Below are 17,844 nucleotides of genomic sequence, written 5' to 3'. Positions count from 1 at the left end.
ACTGTAGATCATACATTTAAAATCTTCCTTGTGTTTCTTTAAGAATTTAAATTTTCGTCCTGAATACCTGAAGTTTTAGATTTTAACGAAAGTCACGTCGTCGTGTTTCTTTTAAATGAGGAATTTTACTTAAAACAATTCTGTCTAATTGGAAGCAAAGTAACTCTTTGATTTAACTTGTAGGTTCTAATTGTATACTTGTAGTATTAAAACAATAATATTTACTTATCCCATCTTATTATAGACATCTTTCCGCGTATAGTAAACTGAATAATAAGATTAATTGCAGTTTTGTTAGCCCAGAAGGACCAAAGGACAGTGCTGACAGAACTGGTCTTAATATTAGGATTTTCATTTTTTTATAAGTGCAAAATTGTCTGTAATACGATGATATACATTACTTTTCAGTATGGCTCAAAACCAGTTATAATCCAGCTGATATTAATCGCCCCTGAAGCCTTTGTGTAAATTTTACCATTATGATGATTTCTATTGTTCAAATTCTTATACTCCAATTCAAATATTGTGTCCAAAAAATTCCTTACTTTTTAGATAAAACCTTGTTGAATTATTACAAAAGAATATTTAGAGGAAAATTAAAACCAAAAATTGTAATTATAAAATAATCTATTTCATTAGAGAAAGATATAGCTAGAAAAGGATAGAGCCAGATAGTAAAAAAGAGCAAGACATAAAGTGAAGAGAGAGAGAAAAAGAGTTTTAAACTACCTTGATACCATAGCGTTACAGACTGAAAGAAAGCCAGTGAATTATAGAGTAGCTTCATAATTTACTTACAATGCATTCTTGGCAGCAGCAGATTTCTTGTTTGTCAGGGGTTGCTAACAAATAGTTGGATTCGTCCTAAAATGATATTTTCCAGTATGGCTTCGAAACAGATAAATGGCTGCTAGATGAGAACCAGTTCTTATAAAAAAGCTGATAAAATAACAAAATTGCAGCATTTATAATGGATTTGATGTTTCTTGATCTGGAGCCGTTGCCTTAGCCGTAGTCGTAGCCGTAGCAGTAGACTTCGCAACTGCCAGTGCTGCCAATAAAACATGGACTTTTAAAGATTTTGATTAAAATACTTTGATTTAAAAAATTAATTAATTTATACTCATAATATTATAATTATTAACATAATCTTTTTTAATATTTAAAATTGAAAACATTTAAAAATTTGATTGAAAGATTGTTATTAGGTTAGTGGCTGTACCTCTGGCTACGGCTAAGGCAACGGCTACACATTTAAAGATCCTGATATTTTAAAATTAACATTTTAAAGAAGATACAGTATAAAACTGTTCTGAATTAATTGATAATCATACGTTTATTTGTCAAGTAATCTAAACAATTAAAATCATTTGATAGATTTGCCCGCAGTAAATTTACTAATATGTCAGCTACAAAAAATAAAATAATAATTTCTCATGCAAGTTAAGTACTTGCTATTAATTAAATTCTTGCTGATGAAACCGTAACACATAAAAAGTTATTAAATATTGAAAAAAAGGGGAAAATATAAATAAGCAATTCTAATATTTTGTGCATCATTTTCATATTTAAGGTAATAGTCAAAATACTACGTGTACAGAGTGAGAAAAGTGAACCTTTTTTAAAATTGTATGTTAAACAACAATAAACTATTGTACACTTTTTACATCACTTAAAAACAAATTAGTAAATTACTCATGGTAGTTTGTCACTCCATCATTATTAAATGATATAAATGATAAGCAGTTTCTCTATATCAATTACATTTAGAACATTTTCTCGACTGTCATTTAACCAATTACAGATGCTGGTATGTTTTTAAAGAGTAAATCTCTACGGACACTTGTAATTAAGGAATGGTACCTCTGAAAGTGGATAATCGCGCCCCTCCCCCTCCCTCCCCAAAATCTTGAAATAAATTGAAAATAAGGAGGTAGGGGTTGGATTTCGCTTGTTTGTTACCTTAGGTTCATAATCCGTAAGGGGCAATGTACATAGAAAAAACTACCCCCCCCCCCTAAAATTAATGCATGATGATTAAGTGGAGGGGTAATGAGAATAGTGACGATATTCCAACATATTACCTACTTAAAATCATTAGTCAGAAATAACTAGGTTTTTAATACTTACGGTACTTAATACTTTATTGGATTGATTTGATTTGACGTAACCATTACTTTTTTGTTAATAATTGGCACTCTAAACAATTAAAACTGTACATTGCTCATTTTAAATCATATAAATGATAAAGCATAAAAACAATCATAACAATAGTTTTTTTCTAATTTTTATAAATTTTAAACAAGGTATTGAATATTAAAATGTGAATCCTTATAATAAATAACAGGATGTCTGTTTGTTTATTTGTCTGTACCGAAGGATCTCGCTAACAGCTCAAGTGTTATGGTTCTCGTTTACAGAGTAGCTTCTCATAGGTCCCAAAAAGTTTTTTTTATATTTTTGGGGAGGGTACCACCACCCTCCCTAGATAAATCTCCTCTAAAAAATCCCCCTCCCCCCAAAAAATGTTTTTAATTTATTATTATAAAACTAAAATTAAAAATTTGGTTATCTTATTCAACATTCCCCTTCCTAAAGTGCCCCAAGAAGCCTCTGGTGGCGTAGCCGCTAGTTTATGTATAAATTAAAATAAATGTTGTTTTAAATCTTAATTTTATGGATATTTTGCAGGAATCCTTGGTGCGGTTGAGACTAATGACAAAAGTTGAATGTACATACATTCTAAGTAATGATACAAAACCTCTGAACACTGTTAATGTCAACCAACCAATCAAGATTATACTAGGGAAACCAATGTTATTTAAAAATGAAAGTTTTATTAAACATTGGGTACCGGTTTTGGGTATTAACTGTCCAATGTAACATCCTTCCTTCATATTAGTATCCTTCATTCGTTAAAAGAAAAATTAATTTTTTACGTGTATAGCTGTTCAATTACCAAAAATTAATTAAATAATTCAAAGGATGTGACAAGATATTTGACGTAAATTTGCTCAAAAAAATGAATGAATGGGGAAAAGACATTAAAACGCAGTTTTTAACATAACACATCTATGTTATTAAACAAAGATGTGCATTTGCAAAGTACAAGCCCATTTATACAACGGGTGATTAATTTGGGTCTTTGCAGAAGGTCTAATCTGTTTATTCCTTCCGACAGACAACCAACCCAACCATTCTAATTGCGAAATGTAAAATATTGCACCTATTTTATGTCAGTGCATTCCAACCAATTTAGTTATTAATGCAAGACATCTGAAAATCATAGCCTTTTATATTGTATTTTACACTAAGAAAGGAAGAGGGTGGTGTTTTGTCAACCCTCACTGAACCTATCGGATTCCTTATTTTAGGTAAGCTTCACATAGGCCTTGATATGGTTTTAGACTATTTTTTTCTTATTTAAGTATTGAAATAGAGTAAAGCGTAGCCATTAGTAGTAGTATGTCAGTTTAATAATGTATTTTTGTAGTTATGTATATTACTTTTGTAAATTATAGAGTAGCAGAACTTTCAATAATGTGTATATATGAAACAAATTTGTATCAGAAAATCAATTACTGGATAATCCCAGCGTCAATATTTACATAAATTGGGGCAAGATAAAATAGATGTATGATAAATTATAAAATATGTTAAGAAAATAGAGAGACATAGAAAAGGGACAAGAGCATAAAGAGCGAATCTCCACATAAGGTTGTAGCTCTCTATCTAAAAAGATTTAACCCCATCCCCTGTAAATTACCCCCCTAGCTTAAATATTTTTAGGGAAAAAAGTTATGGCCCTGTGGTTGTTTTCAGCAATTTTTTAGAGGGTTGAAATATTTTTTTTTAAAATAAAATAATAAAGTAGATTCCCAGCCGCCAGATTTGATAACAGTCGAGTAAATCATATCAATGTTAATGTCTTTTAGATTTTAATACTCTATCCTTAATTAATTTATCTACTGGTTATAAGAAGTAATTAATTAAGTGCTGAAAAAACATCCGCCTAAAAGTATGATTCTTAATTGTTACATACATCATTATTCATTTTTTCCTACACTAATTGTAATCAAATTGATTCACGTTTTGTTGTGTGAATATAATTATACAGCCCCTCTACCCCCCCCCCCCCCCTGAAGAAGTGAATTCAAATTAAATCTTCTGATATACTTTGGATTTGCTTTGGGTGAAACAATATAGGATATATTCGTAGATTACAATGGCTTTGAAAACTGTTATTTATATCTAACCTGTAACTTGTTTAAATACATTTTCCACGCATCTTCCCTAAAATAAAAAAAAAATATAAAGAATTGACTTCCTCTTTTCTTCTCTAGTGCCCCTATAGGCCTCTAGGGACATAATATTAAAAGCGGCAAACTTTTAATAGATTTAAAGACTATACCTGCTAATTAATGAAGGTGAGGCTCCTCCTCCCCATATTAGTGACATCAGTCCTCCAGACTAAAAATGTATAGATTGATAGACAAAATGTAATGAGTATAGATAGATCAATTTTAAATTTGGAAAGAACCAACCCAACAAATGATTACACTGTCATCTTAAGATTAATGGTGGAAAAGTTTGAACATTGATTGTTAGTAAATTCTAATCAAGATTTAATAAAAGTGACCTCGGTTGTTAAGTTACCAAATAAATAATGTATTTATGAAAATTTGAAACTATCATAATTAATATGACATAATTATGGTTTAAGATGTTATCAAGGAGATGCTAAGCTTATTCAAATATGCCTATTCGTTCTAGGAATCAACATTTTAAAATATAGGCTTAGGATAATTAAATCATCACAGTGTAAAAAAACTCAACATGTTTTGAATCTACGATGGTCAGAGCTATCCATTTCGGACAGATACCATGAATGACGCTACATATATTGAATTACACAAGTTATTTTATAAACTTTTTTCTTTTTTTGATAATCATATTTAATCAAAAATAAAATTAGGAATTTAGGAAGGATGTTTAATATAACCAGGGAAATGGTTGAGGCATCAAAAAAAAATGTTTTTTTTGTTGTTAAAATTAATCATTGGTTGTTATGCTAAAGACTATTAAATATAGTATACCAGCGGTTTCGCCCCCTTTTTTTTGGGGGGGGGGGGGTGGGGATAATCGACCAATCCCCTTTTTTATTTTGATTTAAAAAGAAAAAAAATTGGGCGGGGGGTACATTTTTTTTATTGGAGGGGGGGGGTTGTCACACCCCCCTAATAAAATACCATAAAACCATCACACGACCAGTAGGTATATTCCCCGAAGAATAGAGCCCAATCAGTTCAGTGGTTACTGATATCTTAAGCTTCCGACAGACAGACGGAGAGACAGACAGACAGACATCGTTCTACTTTGTATTATAGATAGATAACCAAACCTAACACTGTATTATACGAGTTCGATTAAAGATTTCCTAAATTGGAAGTCATTGCATATGTGTGCTATATAAAATTTTCTTTTTTGTACTGTATTACAGTTTATTGTTACTTTAATAAAACTTTCCTTGAAAATTTGTATTTTTAATCCATTTATATCTTAAATCCTTGAAAATATGTATTACAAGTGAATCTTACAAATTAATAAAATATCATATTTCTAAATAAATTATTATTAGGGGATTATATTTCTTTCATAGATGTAATAATTTTTTATGATATTCAAAGCTTTTCTACATTTAGGTCTGTCCGTCCGTCCATTCATAAGTTTAAATAGCTGATAATGTTAGTTGAGTCATGTTCGAAATGTCCTATCGATTTCAAAATCAGGATTGTTCCTGTGACAGTTTGGTAAAATTTAGAAAGCTTATCAACTCTATAATAATTAACTCTAGAAAGAAAGTCTCTAAGGCCATAACAAACATTAATGATTTTTTCTGTTTTATTTAGGCGAGGTCTCTCTAAAATAAAGTCTGAAAATATAAGTTTTATTTAAGTTTTGGATAAATCTATTTGAAATTTTTGTTCAGACTTTAAAGTTATATTGAATATTAAATGCGCTGTTATTCTATATTAGTTAATGCTTGTTTGTTTTACTTTCTGATTTATTTAACTTTGTTTAACTGTATGTTGTTATTCTTGTTTAAATATATAAGTTAGAAAATGCATTTGATTATGAGAAGAAGTTAGATACTGTTCCACAATTAAGGTCTTTTCTACGTAGTTATTATTGTTCATTGACAATTGATATTTATCCTTATTATTTGATAAAATCCAGCTGCATTGTTATCACAGGTTCAAAAATCAATGGCTGAAACTCTAATTGATATTAAGTTTAAAATATAAATAAATATCAAAATTTATATTCAGAATAAAACCCGTGATGCCCAAGAACTATCAATTTTTTAAAAATAGTGTTTAAACTAACCTTCGACATTTTTAGACTTCCTGATCTTTTTGTGGACTAAAAGGCTCAATTAATTTTTTAACATTATATTTTTACCTTTTTTCAAACAAAATGTTGTTCTTGTTATAATGATTCGTTGCAAATACTTTTATTACAATTATAAAATCTTTGTAGAGGTTGGTTTACTTTGGGCTTATAAAATACTCCAATTAAGTGACATCAACTACTTAGATTTAAAATAGAGAACCCATAAGAAGCAATTTTCCCGTATCGCTTCGAAACCGATTAATATCCGGTGGATTAGAACCGGTTCTCAGCCATAATGCAAAATTATGTCTAGAATCGTGTTATATCCAGTTTTCTACGAATATAAAAATGTACAGTCATAACATTAAAACCAGATTTTTAGCACGCGCTTCGGCATTATTTTACATTTTTATATTTGGGGAAAGCTGTTTATAATACGATGCGAGAAATAACTATTATAAATTATATATTTATATTTATACTACAAAACTGTGCTTAATTTGCCGGGGAATCAAATATTAAATTTTTATTTTTTGAGCTTTATTTAAAAGTAGATTATATCTTGTTTAAATTAGTTTTAAAATAACATAATGTTTTGAATGAATATACAAAGGCACATGATGCTACTTCCAAAATATTTTTTTTATTTATATGATTCATTATATCATGATAAAATACTAGAATCATTTTCACATAATGATTGGGGGACGGACGTAAACAGACCCGAATTATAGATTAGCTACACTTTTAAAAACGAAACCTGTTGCTGTAATCTACTGAAGGTCTGGTTTGTCTCTGGGTCGGTTTCCAACCATTGGGTCTCAGATACAAATTCTCTACAAATAGAATTGGTTATTTTATAGACGTCCAATGGTAGGGGTGGGTGTTTGTGTGGTAAGCCGAAGCGTTTCAGCTCACCGGTTGCGAGTTTGAATCCAACGAGCCCCTAGCCTTGAAGTATTCTACCAAAACAAACTAGCAGGATTTACTCATACAGAAATTATATTTAAAACTGAATACATTTACAATGGGTGGTTACTATATATATACAAAATAGATTATAACAATGAGTTAGGTTTGAAGGGGGTGTGGGAGACAAGGGCGTAGCCAGCGGCGGTAGACATCTGTGGGGTAAGCTGCAGTAAAAGGGAAGGCACCATCTCCCGGTTGAATAGTTGCCTGAGGGGCGCGGGGTTGCTAAGTGTCCGTGCCCCTCCCCTATTTAGCCAGTCCAATCTGACCGCTGCCGACGGGGTCATCTGCAGTCATGAGGTGAATGGTGATATAATAGGATTAGTGCAGAAGGCTTGACTTGATAAGCCACTGCGTAGCAACTCTGTAAAATACCCGTCCGTCTGCTGCCGTATTACCACAACCTCCCCTTCAAGGGCTGCGGGGCTCCCGAGCCACCAGGCCTTGAACCTGGGGATACGGCAGCCTCTGCCTGCGAACGACAACCTCTTCCTGGGGCACAGCTCGGTGCAGGACAGCCCTGGCTATACAGGCTCCGCGGGACACTCGCTGCTCGGTCTGACTGTGGTTGGATATCAGCATTGTCAACTCCCGGTTGGCTTCCAGCTGAGGGTTGGCGACAGCCAGGCCCCGTCGTTGGAAATTTGGCCTTGTTTGCAGGACTAGCTCTGTCTCGGCTGGCAACTGAACACGGAGGCCTAGGCTCACTCTAGAGGCTCCCAAGGGGGGAACAACGATGGAAGAAGGCGCGTAGAATTCCATAGGGGCGCCCACCTTGTCCAGGTTGCTCGGCCTCTTAGCTCCCACCCGGATGGGGATGGCTGTCATCTGGAGGGGACACATCGCTTCGGCTTCACCCTCTGGGGCCGCCACTTCCATCTCAGTGGCCGCTTCTTCTCCTGTAGGCTCGCTGCTGGCAGGCAGGGGCTCCATGTCCGCATCAGGGTTCCAGACTGCATCCCTAGGTGGTTCTGGGGCTGGCGGCGCCAGCGGTGGTTCGTTGGGTTGGTGCTGTCTTTTTCTAACGGGCCACGATCCTGGCCGCTAAGCTGTGGGGCGGCGGCTGCCGGCTGGTACACTGGAAACTGTCCTGGTTCACTAGCTGGCAACGCCGCAGCTCCGGATGGCAGCTCAGTGGCGTCCTTGTCACCGTCCAGGTCGCCTTGGATGTCCGTTGGAATCTGCTGGGCGGTGACATCTCCTGTGTATCTGCGCAGCCAGCCGACATGCGCGGTGATTTCCGAGATCTTGGCTGTTGGAGAGGCGGGTCTGATGACGTAGTGGACGTCCGTGGCCCGTCTCACTACCTTCCAGGGGCCAGTCCATCTCTTGGTAATCTTGGCTGACTTCCCTGGCACCAGGCGGGGGGCCAGATACCAGACCAGGTCTCCAACTTCGTATTTGGCCGTGCCTTCGTAAGCGGCCGCGCTCCTTCGGATGGTTCCCTCCTCTCGCTGCTGGATTGCGTCGTACACGGGGTGGTATCGTTGCAGGAGGGCTTGGACGTTGGCTGGGACTGAGGCATATTCAGTGTCTGGCAGCCGGAGTACCAAGTCCACCGGCAGCTTGGCCTCTCTCCCAAAGTAGGCCAGGAAAGGGGTCACACCCGTGGATCTGCAGGCCTTGGTGTTGTAGGCGAAGGCGATAGCAGGCAAGTGTGGCTCCCAGTTGTTGTCATCTCTATCCAGGAACAGCCGCATGCCTGTGTTGAGCGTCCGATGGAACCTCTCAACCCGGTTGGACTGCAGGTTGTAGGGCGGTGGATGTGTCAGGCCAATCTCGAGCTTGGAGGCCAGTTCCTTGAATACCTGGCCAGTGAACTCCATCCCATTGTCGGAGTGGATCTTCAGGGGGCATCCGAACATGGCCAGGTGGCGGTGCAGTAGGGTTTCAGCCACCGTGAGGGTGCGCTTGTTGGGGATGGCGTAGAGGCTGACAAACCGGCTGAACCCATCCTGACAGGTGAGGATGTAGCGGTTCCCGGCTGGCGTCTCTGGTAGGGGCCCCACCAGGTCAATGAACAGGACTTGCTGTGGATACCCCTGTCGGGAGGGCACGTGTATTCCTAACTTCAGCCTCTCCTTGGTGACCTTCTGTACACACTCAGGAAAAGTCTGGACCATCAGGCGGACGTCACGGGACAGGTTGGGCCACCAGAAATGCATGGCGACGCGGGCGATAGTGGCGTCCATCCGAAAGTGCCCAGCCATGAGGGCTCCATGGGCCAGGAAGAACGCGTCCTGCTGGAGGGCCAAAGGCAGCAGGTATCTTGTCCTCTCCCCTGTCAGGGTCTGGTCGGTGGTGGTGAGGCAGCCATGCTCGTTGAGTCCCAGGGCTGCGAAGCAGCTGGCATACTGCTGCTCGTTCCGGTCCTTGCCTCGTAGCTCAGCCTTAGTTGGAGCCTTTCCGTCGGCTACCCACTGGCGGACACGGAGCAGGAGGGGATCCTGGGTCTTGGCTTCTAAGACTCGGGCCGGATCCAGCCGTGCTGCGGAGGGTCTGCCAGCTGCAGGCTCCCCTAGCTGGCAGAGGTGGTGGAGGTATTCAGCCTGTTCTGCTAATTCTTCGGCGGACGCTGCCGGCATATTGTCATCCTCCCGGCGGCTGAGGGCGTCAGCATTGGTGTTCTGGGTGCCAGGACGATGGCAGACAGTGAAGTCTAGGGCCGCTAGCTCCTCCTGCCAGCGGGCCACCATCCCCGTGGATGTGTTCAGTGACTTCATCTGTAGCAAGGCTGAGGAATCAGTGTTGATCTGGAAGCTACGGTAGGACAAGATGCCGTGAAATTTCCGGATCCCATACATGATGGCGGCCATCTCTCCCTTCCAGGACGGATAGCAGGTCTCGGGGTCGGTTGTCTTGCGCCCCACGGCGGCAATGAGCCTCTCCTTGCCGTCCTGGCATTGGCTGAGTATGGCAGAGATGGCGCGGCTGCTGAAGTCTGTGGTAAGCTGGAACACGGCTGGTAAGTCAAACCTGGGTGGCGCTCGGATGGGGGCTTGGCGAAACTTGTCCTTGAGCTGCACCAGCTGGGCTTCCATCTCGGCTGTCCAGGTCAGTGTCCTGGCCGTTTTCTGCCGATTCATCTCGTAGGTGAGGTCAGCATACTCGGGGATAAACAAGCGGTAGTAGCCAAAGAACCCCAGGAGCGCCAGCAGGTCCTTGGGGGTGATGGGGGCTGGCCAGTCAAGGATGCGGTCAATATAGTCCTCTTGCATGGCTATCCCCTCACGGCTGAGGGTGTGGCCCAGATAGTCTACCTTGGCTCGGAACAGCTTGGTCTTGGCTGGCTTGAGGCGGATTCCTCCCCTGCGGTGGGCTTCCAAAACCTCCCGGAGCCTAGCCAGGTGGGCCCAGGTGTCTTGGTGAAAGGTCAGGACGTCATCAAGATATGACTGGAGGTTGGCCATGCCCAATGGGTTCAGGACCCCTGCAATAAATCTGGAGTAGACAGATGGTGCGGTAGCTAAGCCAAAGGGCATCCTTTTCCATTGGTACAAGCCTCTGGGGGTGGTGAAGGCGGTGCAGGGCCGGCTATCCTCGGACACTCGGATGGTGTAATACGCAGCCACCACGTCTAAGGCACTGTAGACGCGGTGTCCCCCAGCTCGCTCTACCAGCTGCTGGATCCTGGGTAAGGGGTAGCTGTCCAGCTCAAGACACTTGTTGAGGGCCCTGTAGTCGACGGCCCAGCGGGTGCTCCCGTCCTTCTTCTTGATAGGCACCAGGGGGCTGCTCCAGGCTGAGTCCGAAGGCTCTATGACTCCTTCTTGCAACCATGTGTCCAGTTGTTTTTCCAGCTCAGCCTCCTGCCGCGGGTTCAGATCACGAAATCTCTGGCGGATTGGCTGGGTCCCTGGCTTGAGGCGCAACTGTAGCTCTACTACGTCAGTGCAGCCGGGGGTAGAGTTGGAGAAGACGTCCCTGTACTCTGACAGCAGGGTCCAGACCTCCTTCTTGAGCAGGGGGTCTTTGAGCAGAAATTCGTTCTCCTCCATCTCAAGGGCTGCCCACAGCTGCTGCATATCTGGGGGCTCAACAGGCTCTTGGAACGAATGGATGCGAGGGGGAGGCTTGTCGGAGACCTCCAGAATGTCGGGCTTCACCAGCTCCCCAGCCACGGGGAGGCCGGCGTTCAGCAGGAGAGGCATCTCCCCCTCATTTACCACCAGCACTCGGAACACGCTGGCGGAGCCAGGCCTGTGCGCATACAGGCCTTCTGGTATGACAAGATACTCCCCAAACCTCTGTTCTGGGGCAGACAGCTGGATGGCATCCTTGGTGCGGTGTCCCACTAGCTCAACAGGGACAGCCATGATGCCGCGTCCAGGTAAGACCACCCGCTTGGCCGTACGGAGTTGGGGTGGTTGGCCATTGGTTGGAGTGACAGCACTTAGCCTGTAAGTGGCTGGCACTGGGTCAGCTTCGGCTCCGAGGGCGCTCGGCCACGATTTGACGGGCTCGGCGCCGGGAGAGGCTGAGGCATCGGAGCCATGCGTGGCTCCGAGGGCGTCCGGCCACGACTTGACGGGCACGGCGCCGGGAGAGGCTGATTCCTGGGGGCTGGGCGCGGCTCCGAGTGCATCAGACCGCGACTTGACGGGCCTGGGCTCGGACTTGGCCGGTTGGAGTGCTGGGGGCCCCAGGTAGAGGGGGCCAGGTGGACAAGGCTGGCCGTTGACAAAGGTATCGGCGGAGAAGATAGGCTCTGGAGGGCTGGAAATCTCGGGAAACGTCGTTGGCAGGCTCTCCAGAGGCACCTTGGGCACTGGGGGCACTCCCATGGCTAGCAGGTTGGTCCCCCTGTGGGCGTTCAGCGCAGCATCCACCCAGTGCGTGCCTTTCTCGACTACACGCGGCTGCTCTGGCAGTGGGCCTGGCAGAGGCCCCTCGTAACTCAACTCTCTCTCGGCTGTCTCCCGGTCTATGGGGACGCCACGGAGTGGGATAAACTCCCCACGCACCCACAAGCAGGGGGGTTGCATGTCGAAACAGAGCCTAGTTCCGAACTCCTTGAGAAAGTACCCTCCTAAGTTCAGAGGGTGTGAGAGATTTTGTACCACAGTCACGTGGTACAGATGGAGTATAAGAGTGTGTGAGACTGCCATATATAATTCATATAATTTTCCAATTACCTGAAGGGGTTGCCCTTCCTCATTAGCAGTCAGGATTTGGGTGTTGTCTGGAACCAACATCCGCTGCACGCCCATTGCGTGCATGAGGTGTTCAGAAATAACAGCAGACCCTGGTACACAGTTGCCAGAATCTACCATGGCATCAACCTGTACGTGCTGGGCAGGGTCAGGAGTAGGGAACCTCACCCTGATGTGGCAGGGGAAGTGGAGGTCCTGCCCTTGAGACAAGGGGGCCTCCCGCTCGGCTGGGGTCGGCAGAAACTTCGGCGGTGGCCGAACCGCAGCTATGGTAGTATCGCTTACCATGGTGTGTGTAGACCGCTGGTGGTGGCTTATACTGTAGCTTCGAATCACTAGAGCTTATCAATTATCACTGGGTCAACAATTTTATATTTCTTTTTATCACTTGGTTGACATTTATAAACACTTATGTGTAGTTATCACTAGGAGCTCTAGGTGTGATTCTGGAAGCGATGGCAGCAGGGAATGTCCGTCCTGCAAGGGTTGATGGCTGGCGGCGGCAGGGAATGTCCCGTCCTGCAGCGCCGCTGGTTCGAATCCCGAAAGATGGCGGCAGGGAATGGCCCTTCCTGCAGCGCCTCGGGTTCGAATCCTGGGAGGTAACGGCAGGGAATGTCCCGTCCGGCCGTACCTTTGGCTCAAATTCTGCTATCCATCGCAGTGGTAGGCCTTACTTGTGTGCTGAAGCTTCGCAGCCACACATTGCCTTCTCAGGGAGACCAGCACTCAGCTGTCTGTCTCGTAGGTTTGGCCTGGGTGTCCTGGGGCTTGTCCCAGCTACACTTGCCAATTTAGACTCAGTTCTGTAGCCGTCTGAGCTAAATTATCCGATTACCGTGGCTGCGAACCTAGCGCTACTCCCACACGGTACGGAAAAACGCCGTAAACTGGCGCTTTTAGCAGGCTAAATCTGCTTGCCATAGGCCAGAAGCCTACATAATGCGTTCAAAATGATGGAAAATCGACCTAAAAAGGCCGTCTCGCGGGTCAGTTGGCAGCTGACTGTCCCCTTACTTGCAAAAGGGTCCAATCAGAGGTAGAATTGGCTAGTTTCTGTAGGGCTCGATCTCACAGCTGACACCAAGTTGTGGTAAGCCGAAGCGTTTCAGCTCACCGGTTGCGAGTTCGAATCCAACGAGCCCCTAGCCTTGAAGTATTCTACCAAAACAAACTAGCAGGATTTACTCATACAGAAATTATATTTAAAACTGAATACATTTACAATGGGTGGTTACTATATATATTAAGATATATAAGTTTTCCGGAAATTTAAAGTTAGGGGGAGATTTGAAATCTGCATCAAATTTTAAGGATTTTTTATAAAATTCGTTTTTTCTATAATAATTTATCTAAAAGCGGAAATGCATTTTAAGTTAATTAATTTTGACCAATAGGATAGGTGGATTTTAAACTACCTGCGCTCTAATTGGTTGAATGATGTACGACATCCAATCAGAGCGCAGATTTTTTAAATCCACCAATCACAGATGCCAAAATGAATTATCTTAAAATGCATTTCCGCTTTTAGATAAAGAATTATAGAAAAAACGAATTTTATAAAAAATCCTTAAAATTTGATGCAGATTTCAAATCTCCCCCTAACTTTAAAATTCCGGAAAACTTATATATCTTAATATATATACAAAATAGATTATAACAATGAGTTAGGTTTGAAGGGGGTGTGGGAGACAAGGGCGTAGCCCGCGGCGGTAGACATCTGTGGGGTAAGCTGCAGTAAAAGGGAAGGCACCATCTCCCGGTTGAATAGTTGCCTGAGGGGCGCGGGGTTGCTAAGTGTCCGTGCCCCTCCCCTATTTAGCCAGTCCAATCTGACCGCTGCCGACGGGGTCATCTGCGGTCATGAGGTGAATGGTGATATAATAGGATTAGTGCAGAAGGCTTGACTTGATAAGCCACTGCGTAGCAACTCTGTAAAATACCCGTCCGTCTGCTGCCGTATTACCACATTTGTATAGTTGCCAGGCAGGATTTAGGCAAGTTGCGCTACTTGCAAAATGTATTATTCGTGTTGTTAAATATTTTGTATAAACTTATGATTGGATTTTAGTATAAGATGTTCAAATGATGAAGCCTTATCAGTATGATAGGGTGGGCTAACGGGGGATGTAGCCACACCTCCAACTGAGGTTGGAAGCGGAGCTACTCATGTACCTGTAGTTTAGCTATTATTCATATATTGTTATAATTCTTTAGTATTGTTTTACTTTTAAAATAGCCTAATGCCAGGGCATAATGTATAGCTTACCTAAAGTTGATAACCCAATCGTTTAGTAGTTATTGAGATCTTAAGCTTCAGGCAAAAAAAAAAAACTTTACTATAATGCATATAGAATAGAATATAACTATCTACTCATCTATCTACCTATCTTAATTACTGTATTTTTTTATTTAAAATTCAAATTAGAGAAAGGATAAATAAAATCATCATTATTAAAACTGTTTTTATTAAGTATTATATAAATAATCATTACTTATGATATTTCTAATAGCAAAGCTTTTTAAAAATTTACATATTTTTTTGGAATTGATAGAAATGGTTGTCCTAACTATTTTTCTTTGGAGGGTGGAGGTACCCTACCACAAAATGGTTATAAACCTTTCCTAACCAAAAATAAGCTTCACTGAAAGTGTAATCTATAATTTAGCAAGGTTTGAGTTGCAGACTTACAGACAGACATCCTGTTACTTTTATATGAGGATTAAAATAAATTATAGGTGAGAAAAATAAAGAACTGTGGTTCATGGAAAGAAAACGAAGTATAGCGTTTTTCGTCGTTTTTTTCACGCAGCTTTTCTCCTATTTCTACCCCCTGTGGGGGGCTCTATCCACCGAGGCCTATTTCCTAACCCTGTTGGGCAATCATTAACATTTACCTAACCTAACCTAAAATAATCTATCAAAAGCTGCTGTGAATATACGGCTAACCCCGCTACTTTGTTTTCTTTCCAATATCCGGAACAAACATAATAAATTTTTAAACTTTAGCTCAATGAATGTGGTTGTTCTTGTTTAATCTGAATCCAAACCACAGAATTATCCTAATTATAATGTTTATTTTTAAACTGTTTTTATAATAATGATATACTTTATTCCTTACCACTAATGAGTGCTTACAGTAATATTACATTTAAAAATAAATCTATCAATAGCTTTTAATTATTATATAATCTATAATTCTTTTCATTTATTAATCTTAAAATATTCCTTAAACAATATATTTTATGTACTGGTAGCTTCGCCTCTGATTTTAAGAGTTCCACATTAATTAAAAGATATTAGAAGTTAGTCTAATCTAAGCCTATACTACTGATACTATACTACTATAATTGCAAACTAGTTCTTGATAAATATTTTAAACTTTCTTCTATAAAAGTATCAAAACTATCTATTAAAAAATTTCCATTGCAATATACCTATTAGGTAATTTTTAAAACACTATGTAAATCTATTTCTATCTTTCTATCCATGCACTATATTTATCTAACTATTTATCTATCTAACTATCTGTCTTAACCTCTTTTCGAGGAAGCTTTGTGTTTATCAAGATCGAAATAAATTCCTTATTCATTATCCCAAATTAAGCGCAAATGTCGTCTTTGTTTGACTTTCCTTTTGTAAAGAGACGCGGCATGGATTGTTTATGTTTTGATGCGTCCACGTTCTTACTTTTGAATGATATGTGAGTGTGTGAAGATTTCGGAGAACAAAGTTGGGCCTATCATTGGTCTCATAGTGCGTGAACGACCCTAGTATACCAGGGGCTTTAAACCATAAGAACTTCAGGTAGAATTTGTTAATTTTATTAAAATTGAATGGCGTATAGGACGATTATATTAAGTTTAAAAGGCTTTAGCCAGCTAAACATGAAACTTTATTATGATTCAATTATAATGTTTTAGTAATATTTTATGTGCCTTTATTTTTGCATTTAACAATGATTTATTAAACCAAATAATTTTCCTTTGAAGCCAAAGTACCCAAAGATTCTTTAACCAAAAGAAAAAAAGATTTTTTTAGTGCTCAAAGTTTTAAGTTAACGTATAATATTTTGTTCTGTTTATTAATTGATCTTGTAATTTCAGGACTTTGAAATAGTTTGCCTCAATAAATCTATAATCAAACCTGCTGTTGAAACTTGATGGTTCCTGGTATTGGGGGTTTGTGTGTACGTCAAACAAGATCTCTAGAACTTCCCGCTAATTCGGAAGTCACACTCAACCAAAGTGTCATGGTTGAGACACTATCTAACAATCTAACTATCTAGCTATCTATCTATCTATCTGTACCTTACCCCGTCCCGGATTTGAAAAAATTTGTTAAAATTTTTGCCCCCAGCCAAAATATGGTTGATTTATGCATAAAAATGACCCATGCAAAATATTTTTTCTGTAATGCAAAAATTGCGACGGTACAAGCACTGCAAAGTTTTTAAAATCTTAAAAAAAACATGTTTTTATGGCTTTTTTGGGGCTTTTGTACCATCCCAATTTTAAAGATTTTTACAAAATTTCAATTCAAGTGTGTTGATATATACCTGAAATTTACCAAAAAAATGGGGGCAGTCTCAATTATAACATATGAAGGTGTAGCAAGTAATCTTCCAAATACAAAGTTGTCAAATTGCATACATATATAATAGGATTGGGCCGGATACTTTTTTTGGACGGATATTGGATATCTGGCTGATTTATAATGCCAGATATTCGACATCTGGCCAGATATCTAGCAAATATCCGGTAATTTGGCCGGATATCTGGTTATTCGGCCGGATATCCGGTAATTTGCCGGATACCAAATATGTTGCATTATAAATCATCTGGATATCCGGTATCTGGCCAAAAAAGTGTGTTGATATATACCTGAAATTTACCAAAAAAAATGGGGGCAGTCTCAATTATAACATATGAAGGTGTAGCAAGTAATCTTCCAAATACAAAATTGTCAAATTGCATACATGTATGATAGGATTGGGCTGGATACTTTTTTGGACGGATACTGGATATCTGGCTGATTTGTAATGCCAGATAGCCGGCAAATATATGTTATTTGGCCGGATATCCAGTTATTCGCCCGGATATCCGGTTATTTGGCCGGATATCCGGTTATTCGGCCAGATATCCGGTTATTCGGCCGATGTTCTTTTATTCGGCCAGATATCTGGTAATTTGCCATATAACGATTATCTGTCATTAGAAATCAACCGGATATCCGGTATCCAGCCAAAAAAAGTATCAGCCCAACCCTATTATATATGTATGCAATAGTTTCTTCTTTACAGTAAAGTTTCTGATAGATCCAGGG

The 17,844-nt window shown here is 40.7% G+C and overlaps 1 protein-coding gene across 2 annotated transcripts in view; it reads right to left on the bottom strand.

Moving 5' to 3' along the window:
• The window catches only part of LOC145325442 (uncharacterized), a 30,484-nt gene that overhangs the window by 7,904 nt on the left and 4,736 nt on the right, over positions 1 to 17,844 (bottom strand). For both annotated transcript variants that reach the window (XM_080168421.1, XM_080168422.1), the window contains exons 4-7: positions 7,154 to 7,229; positions 4,412 to 4,470; positions 4,257 to 4,293; positions 799 to 864 (exon numbers count right to left, since the gene is read on the bottom strand). In XM_080168421.1, coding sequence (XP_080024547.1) covers positions 799 to 864; positions 4,257 to 4,293; positions 4,412 to 4,470; positions 7,154 to 7,229 — 238 coding nt within the window. The remainder of the gene's footprint in view (positions 1 to 798; positions 865 to 4,256; positions 4,294 to 4,411; positions 4,471 to 7,153; positions 7,230 to 17,844) is intronic.

The sequence above is a fragment of the Acartia tonsa genome, chromosome 8, assembly GCF_053477335.1.
Source record: "Acartia tonsa isolate MP-2025a chromosome 8, ASM5347733v1, whole genome shotgun sequence".
NCBI lineage: Eukaryota > Metazoa > Arthropoda > Copepoda > Calanoida > Acartiidae > Acartia > Acartia tonsa.
This window is presented reverse-complemented; position numbering and strand designations above follow the sequence as displayed.